The sequence below is a fragment of the Colobus angolensis genome, unplaced genomic scaffold (genome assembly GCF_000951035.1).
Source record: "Colobus angolensis palliatus isolate OR3802 unplaced genomic scaffold, Cang.pa_1.0 Scaffold17, whole genome shotgun sequence".
NCBI classification, from domain to species: domain Eukaryota; kingdom Metazoa; phylum Chordata; class Mammalia; order Primates; family Cercopithecidae; genus Colobus; species Colobus angolensis.
The window spans coordinates 1,157,686-1,164,948 of NW_012114821.1; the positions used below are offsets into that span (position 1 = coordinate 1,157,686).

The 7,263-nt window shown below is 59.2% G+C and overlaps 1 protein-coding gene across 1 annotated transcript; it reads right to left on the reverse strand.

The window, feature by feature from the left end:
* Positions 1-4,388: 4,388 nt before the first annotated feature.
* GRINA (glutamate receptor, ionotropic, N-methyl D-aspartate-associated protein 1 (glutamate binding)) lies at positions 4,389-7,123 on the reverse strand. Its single transcript, XM_011938045.1, has 7 exons — positions 6,884-7,123; positions 6,180-6,582; positions 5,979-6,091; positions 5,708-5,908; positions 5,421-5,549; positions 5,186-5,329; positions 4,389-5,102 (listed from the first exon to the last, which is right to left on the reverse strand). Exons 1-7 carry the CDS (start codon positions 6,995-6,997, stop codon positions 4,953-4,955), a joined length of 1,254 nt encoding a protein of 417 aa, XP_011793435.1. The 5' UTR covers positions 6,998-7,123; the 3' UTR covers positions 4,389-4,952.
* Between the last annotated feature and the right edge of the window lie 140 nt (positions 7,124-7,263).

A 7,263-nucleotide genomic window follows, 5' to 3' on the forward strand; every position in this document is an offset into this window, starting at 1 on the left:
AAAAAAAAAAAAAAAAAAAAAAAAAAAGGAATTTTGTGTAGCAAATTTTATGTGTTAAGAGTGGGAGTTGGTTGCTTCAGTTACTGCTGGGAAAAAAAAGAGTGGGAGTTGGGATCTCAGGTCCCAACTCCTGGGACTCAGTTCAGTCCACCATCTTGGCTGGAAGTTCTCCGAAGAGAACTTCAGAGAAGTGAAGGAGTTTAAACAGGGCAATGGCATAATATGATTGTTCACCAAAAAGATCCCTTTGTGGTGCTGAGGACAGATTAAGGGCTGCTATAGAGGTGATCATGGCCTTCAGAGAAGGGCATAAAGTTGAGAGGTGTTCAGAAGATAGAACCAGCAATGGCCAAGGGTCATGATAGCAGTTGGGGTAGAGAGGAAGATTTTGCACTTGGTACTTGAGTCCTCCCAGGAAGCTGTGGATACCAGTGAAAAGCTGGCCAGAGTGGGAGGCAGGAGTTGCACGAGAGCCTCGGGTTTGGAAATTGCAGTGACAGGGCTGGAGATGTGGATGACAGAGTGAAGCGGGTCCAGAGGGCGGAGGGCCCACAGAGAGAAGAGGCACTCTCCACCAGTGCAGAGATGGGAGTTGAGAAGTTGGGGGTGGTCTTCGCATTTTGGGCATTCTGAAAAGTCTCCAGTGTGTCCTACAAGCCTTAGACAAAGCAGACATTTGGGAGACATTCGTACAGTGTCTTGGTGCCAGCATGAGCCAAGCCATCCTGCTTCCTGGTAAGCAGCATCTGGGCCCTGGCGGAGGAGGGGCCGCCTTGAGAGCCTACAGGGCTGGGACCAGGTCCCCCAGGAGTCCCTCCCCTCCCCACTCCCACTGCCCCTAAGTCCGGGTCTCCCTGCCTGCACCATCACCATAGTCCTCACTGATCTTCCTGCGTCTACTTAAACCATCTCAAGGATGATCACTGCCTACAAAATACAGTTCAGACTTTTGAGCTTTTTACTTACAGCCTTAACTGGCCTCCTCAGCCCCTGCGACGCTCCCATGCGTCCTCTCCTTCTTCTACCTGCTTCCCCAAATGTGCCTCCTGCATCCCATGGGCTTTAATGTTGCTCTCTGCACTCCTCAGATGCTGACGCTGCGCCAAGGTCCAGCAGAGAACGGCGTCCTCTGGGCCTGGTGAGGGCAGTGAGCATTCATGCTATGAAAAGGTCATTCCTTCCTTTCACGTTCGACGCCTGCGGTGTGCCAGGCCCTGGACTAGGTGCTAGGCTGGATGTTAAAACTCACAGAGCACAGTCCCTGTTCTGAAGGTGCTTCCAATCCAGAGGCGCCAAACAGTGGCCCCGGTTAGCCAGAGGCAGTGGAATGGGGTTCCCGTGCCGTTTTCACCTGAGCTGGGGTCCGGAGCTGGCTCCAACTGTCTGTCAGGGTTTCAGCTGGCACCGTTGACTGACGGCGTTGCTTTGCAGGGTGGGGAATGGGGTGGAGACTTGGACATTTTGTTCCATAGATGTCTGTGTTGTTTAATCTTGAAATCAAGTGTGGGTTTAATATTTGCTTCTGTACATAACTGTTTTTTGATTGAAAAATAAATTCTTTTATCTAGGTCTCTTTTGGGCCTTCATACAGTCAGTGACCTGTGTCAGCGCTCCTTGGGAACCCCCGGGACAGGCCCATGCTTGAACAAGCCTGTGGCTGCTCATCGTGGGGGAGCGTCCACACCCTGGGGCGTCGTGTTAAGAGGGTGCTGGAAAGGACTTCTTACAGGATTCGGCTTGAGTAATCTGGGGGAGGGTTTAGGGAAGCGGGACTTTGCTCTGGATTGGTGCTGTCAGGAAGCAGGCATCATTCTGCAATTGGGAGTCTCAATGCATCGTATTTGGAAGGAGGACAGACTAGAGCCAGGCCAGAGCTGTCAGCCGTGAAGAGGCAGCAGCCACTCAGACCGTCCGGGACAGGGCACTGCTTGCCCTTTTTACAGCTTGGACAGTGCCCATGTTTTGTCTGTGTTCAGATGTGATTACAGAGGGGTCTTGCTTTTGTATGGATTCATCATGGTCACAGAGTAGTCTGATGTTGATGTTCTATGAAATTTTAACCAGGAGACACTGAGGGCTCTATCTGTGAGTACCAGGCCGCTCCTAGCAACACCGAGGCCTTTATCTGTGAACGCCAGGCCGCTCCCAGCAACACTGAGGCCTAGAAGATAGGACCAGATCAGCTCCCAGATGTCAGCAACTGGTCTTCCTTCTACCTGAAGAATCAGTGTGGTGGCCTCACAGTTGCTACAGGTGCGTTCAGCCTCATGACTCCATGTGAGCACCCCATGCCGATTCATCTGCCCAGCCACATCACCAGGTACTTGGACTCCTCATTTCACTCCATGGCTGGGACACAGCAGATAGCAGACCTCTCAGTTGCCAGACACATCCTAATGGCCTTCGGCTGTGCCCAGCCTGGCTTAATTGGTGCCTCCCGATGCTTCTGGAGGCATCTGTGCTCCCAGCTCCTCTCTGTCATGTCTCAGCAGCTTCTTTGTGGCCCACTTCACCTGTTCACAGCCCCCATGGCTTCCCCTGTACAGTCTCTTGCCAGACTCATCTTCCTAAACACAAACCCAGCTGTGGCCCCTGCCTGAGTGCGCTATACCTGCAGGATAGGCCCAAGCCCTCCTGTGTCCAGCCCTGGCATTCTCTCTGGCGGTGCGGGTCTTTGCTGTAGATCCTCCGGCCCCCTGGCCCTGCCCCACACCTCTGGACCTTGCCATCCCCAGGGACCCTTACTAAAGCCTCTCCCTCTCAGCCCAGAGTTTGTGTCTGTCTCGAACTCCTCAAGTTAACACTGTCCTGACACATTTCACTTGGCAGTTATTCCTGAGACCACCCCCTGTCCCTGCACTGACGTTCTTGTTAGCCACATAAACACTTTATTCTACTCTTTCGTATAAAATCTTGAGGGGTCTGGGATATAGAGCTAGGCAGGTTCTTTCTCCTCCTCAGCATGCTGGAGCACAGGCGGGCACCTAGAGGAGGCACTGTACCTGCTCAGGAAATGGCCGGAAGGGGAAGTGGGGGAAGGTGGAGCCGTGTGGCCCACTTGCTGTTCAGCACGTGATTAGCCGCTGCAGAGGACAATGTAGACTCCAGGAAGTGCTCTGGTGGCTGGGAAGGCAGTGTGTGTCCCCACACTGTAGGGGGCTGCAGCAGGGAGCACACTCATGACTCAGGTTGTGCAGGGTCAGGGCCCCAGGCTGAGAGGCAAGGGGACAGCAGGAGGGCAGCTGGAGCCACCAGTGGACAGATGGCAGGGGCCATGTACCAGGCTAAGGAGCGTGGACTTCATCCTGAGGGCACCACTGAGGGTTTTAGGCAGGCGGGTAGTGCAATGGACTGATAGATGTTTCAGAAACACACCGCTAGGGTCCTGGTGGAGGGTGGGGCATGGAAGGAGGCCAGGTGAGGCAGGGGAAGTTGGGAAGGCAAGGGAAGCGGGGCAGCCCTGCTCTGGCTTGGAGATAAGGCAGCAGGAGGTTTCAGGAAGGATGAGCTAGGCCCTGGGCAGCCCACAGCTGTGGTGGCCGCGGATATCAGGGTGGCGCTGGCTTCATACACGGAGGTGCTAAGGGCACTGACTGGGTGGTGGGGAGGGGCCTTGAGAGATCCTCAGGCCACACTGCATGGAGAGCCTCGAGGCTGCAGTGGGAATGTCCAAGTCCAAGGTTGCCTCTTGGCCCGGAGCCGTGGGGCGTGAGAGCTCAGCAGGGCTCAGACACAGCCAGGTCCCAGGCAGTGGAGGGATCCCCTGCAGGAGTAGCAGGCGTCACAGGGCAGGAAACGCAGTACAGGCTGGGGCTGAGGGCTCCAAAAGACCAGGCCTGGGGAAGCCAACGGGCCCAAATGGCTGAGCCCTCAGTCTCTGTCCAGCTCTTGGACGGGACCTCCAGCCTGTGTTTCTTGTGGGGAGCTGGAGAGAGGCAGGGACCTCTGTGTGAGGCAGGCCTGGGCAGAATATCAGGGTGCCCACACAGATGGACTGCATAGAGCTGGGGAGGCCCAGGGAGCACCCAAGGAGCATGGCAGGCTGCCCTGGGGCAGGCCAGTGACCTGTGCCGCTGGCCCAGGTGACAGAAGAGAGAGAGGGCTACACCGTGCCATCTCCAGGGAGCACCTGGTAGACACAACCAGGCCACTTACCATCGGGGTACCCCAGCACAGGCTTAGCTCACTCTGAGCACCTCAGGGTCTCTGTCCATCAGTTGGGAACTCAACACACACCTTTATGATGTAGCTGCGTGTGGGCAGAAGCTTGGCACTGTGTTAACCTCCACTTTCATTTCTGGTCCTGTGTCCCCATCAGCAGGGAAGGCCTGGAGCCCCACCCCCCCGACTTCATGTTGAAAGTGGCAGGGAGAAGAGTGACCGGGAAAGGCAGAGAGCAAATCCCATTTATTGGAATTTCACCGACAGCAGATTGAGAGGAAGGCTTCCCCCTCCCCTGAAACATGCCATCCTCTCTGCCCTCAGGGCTCAGCACAGGGATAAGACCCCACTCCGCATGTCCCCAGAGGGCAGCACTCCAGGGTGGGGGGAGGGGTGCTCTACGCCAGGCTGGGGAGCTGGGACAGGAGGGAAGACGTGCACCCTCACCTCTTGGCTCAATCCCTCTCCCCGGGACCTGGTGCTGCCCCCAGTCCCTGGGGTGGGCTGGCAGACAGGGCTCATGCAACAATGAGTAGACAGGAGGTGGCACAGAAACGTGGCCTTGTTGCCCCTTGGCGGGGCGGGAGGACTAAAGGGGCCATGCTGTGGCCACAGCGGGTCCAAACGGAAGTATCTGCAGTGTACATATGGGAAGGTTGGAGAGGAGCGTCCTCTGCCCCAGGCTGTGCCTGGGGACAAGAGAGAGGGGAAGGACAGCTGGCACTCCCATGCCAGGGGCAGGGTCCAGGCCAGCCATGCCACCTGAGCGGGCACAGAGAGCTGGAGCTGGGCTACTCCTTGGCACGGCCAATGATGGTGAGAATGTACAGGAAGATGTTGATGATGTCTGTGTACAGGTTCAGCGCAGCAAACACGTACTCTTCCGGGCTCAGGGACAGCTGCTTGTTCCCCAGCAGCAGCTGGGTGTCCACTGCCAGGAACTGGAGGTGGCAGCACAGTGGTGTTGAGGGACCAGCCTGCCTGCCCAGCATCCCGCCCCCGGCCACGGCCGCCCCTCACTCACGCAGGTGAAGAGCAGAGCGCCCAGTGAGGCGTACACAATCTCCAGGATGCGGTTCCGGATGAAGATGCAGAGGATGGCGAAGATGAACAGCACCACCATGCTCACCAGGAGCACGCCCATGCACGAGGTGAAGTCGTAGCGGGTCTGCAGGTGGGGGAGGAACGGGCCATGGGGCTGGGCCTGGGAAAGCCGCTCGGCCCCTGCGGCCACAGCCCAGCCATGGGAGGCCTCTCACCTGCATGGAGAAGATGACGACCGTGAAGCAGACGGCTGTGGTGATGCCCACGGCCATGATGACTGCCTCGGTGTTGTAGAAGCTGGCGATCATCCCCACCATGTACGACAGGCTGGCGGTCAGGACCGACTGTGGGTGGGAGACACAGGCTGGCCTCGGGTGTGTGCCACCCCTGCCCGCCCCTGCCTCATGAGCACAAGGAGAACCAGGGTGACCAGGCCCGCAAGAGCGGGCGTGTGGGGCTGCATGGCCAGACACGGGCCCAGAGGCTCAGGTTTGGGGGTTACCAGTGCAACAAGGTTCCAGGGGTGCTTTCGCCGGAAGTCCCCACAACAGCTGAGGACGATGAGGGAGATGAAGAAGACAGCATAGGAGACGTAGTAGGTCCAGACGTTCTCCCGGACAAAGCTCTTCACTTCCCCAACAAAAGTGAACACAGACACCGTGGACAGGGTCACCGACAGCTGCAGGGTCAGCACCAGGAACACCTGGGAAAGGAGCCGCTCAGAGTCATCCGCTGGGCGCCGCACCCACCTCCTCCGAGATGCCCCCACCCACCTTGCGGATGAAGGCCTGCCGGATGCTCTTGTCATCCCAGTTGGTGGCAGGGAAGTCCTGGTTGTCATAGTAGGATGGGGGACCCTCCTCCTGGTAGTTTCCATGCTGGGGCGCTGAGGAGCAGACAGGCTGGGTCAGCGCCGCTCACCAGCACCTCCCCTGCCCTCCCCACCACCCCACCCCTCCCTTCCTGAGACTCACAGTCAGGGTCTTGTCCCGGGAAGGCCTGTGGCTGTCCATAGGGGTTGGGGGGAAAGGGGCTCTGGGGATATGGCCCCTGGGGGTAGCCCCCTTGGGGGTAGGGGCCCTGTGGGTAGCCCTCTTGTGGGTAGGGGCCCTGTGGGTAGGCCCCTTGGGGGTAGGGGCCCTGTGGGTAGCCCCCTTGGGGGTAGGGGCTGGGGCCATGGGGGTACCCTGGCTGACCGTAGGGTGAAGGCTGGAAAGGGGGCTGTGGGTAAGGGGCCCCAGGGTAGGGAGGCTGAGCATAGGGGGGCATGGGTGGCTGGGGCCCCCCCGGATATCCAGGGTTAGGGGGAGGATAGTTGTCCCCAGACACCAAGAAACTCTTTTCATGGGACATGGCCTCGGGCTCGGCGGTCCGCCCCTAGAGCAGGCAAACAAGAAAGAGCGGAACAGTTGGCTTGCGGGACAGTGTCGGGACCCAGCCCTGCGCAACTCCACCTGCTTCTGGGAACCCAGGGGGAAGAAAGGGAAGACCGTGACCTTTGCCACGGGCTGTGGGGAGCCCCAGGGCCAGGGCCTGGGCCTGGAGGAGCGCGTGGGGACCTGACCGGACCGGCGCCGTGGGGCCCTCCCAAGGCTCTAGGCCGCCTTTAGGGTGGGGGAGGGGCCGGGCGAGGGGACAACCGCCAGCCTCGGGATTTGGGGCTTGGGTTGTTTATCACAAGCAACCAGAGGCCTGCACCGCTGCCGGCGTCTCCCGGGTGGGAGCTCAGCGCGTGGGGGCTGGGGTCTCGGTCGGGGACGTGTGGGGTGTGCCCGGACCCTCCCCTCCGCATCCCGCCCCTTAAGCAGCTTTAAGGGGCCGGAGCCGGCGGCTATTTCTATCCCAGGAAATCCCCGGGCCATCTGTGACCAACAAGGGCCCGAGCCCCCCCACCCCTCCGAACCCAACAACAGGGCCCAACGGCCCGGGCTCCGGGTGGGGGGATCAGGCCTGGATCGGCTGCCGGTGCCTGCCAGTGGGGTACGCCGCGAACAGCGGGGTGCGGGGGTGTGTGGGGGATGGAAGCGACCACGGAGCGTGCGGGGAACAAAGCGGGCG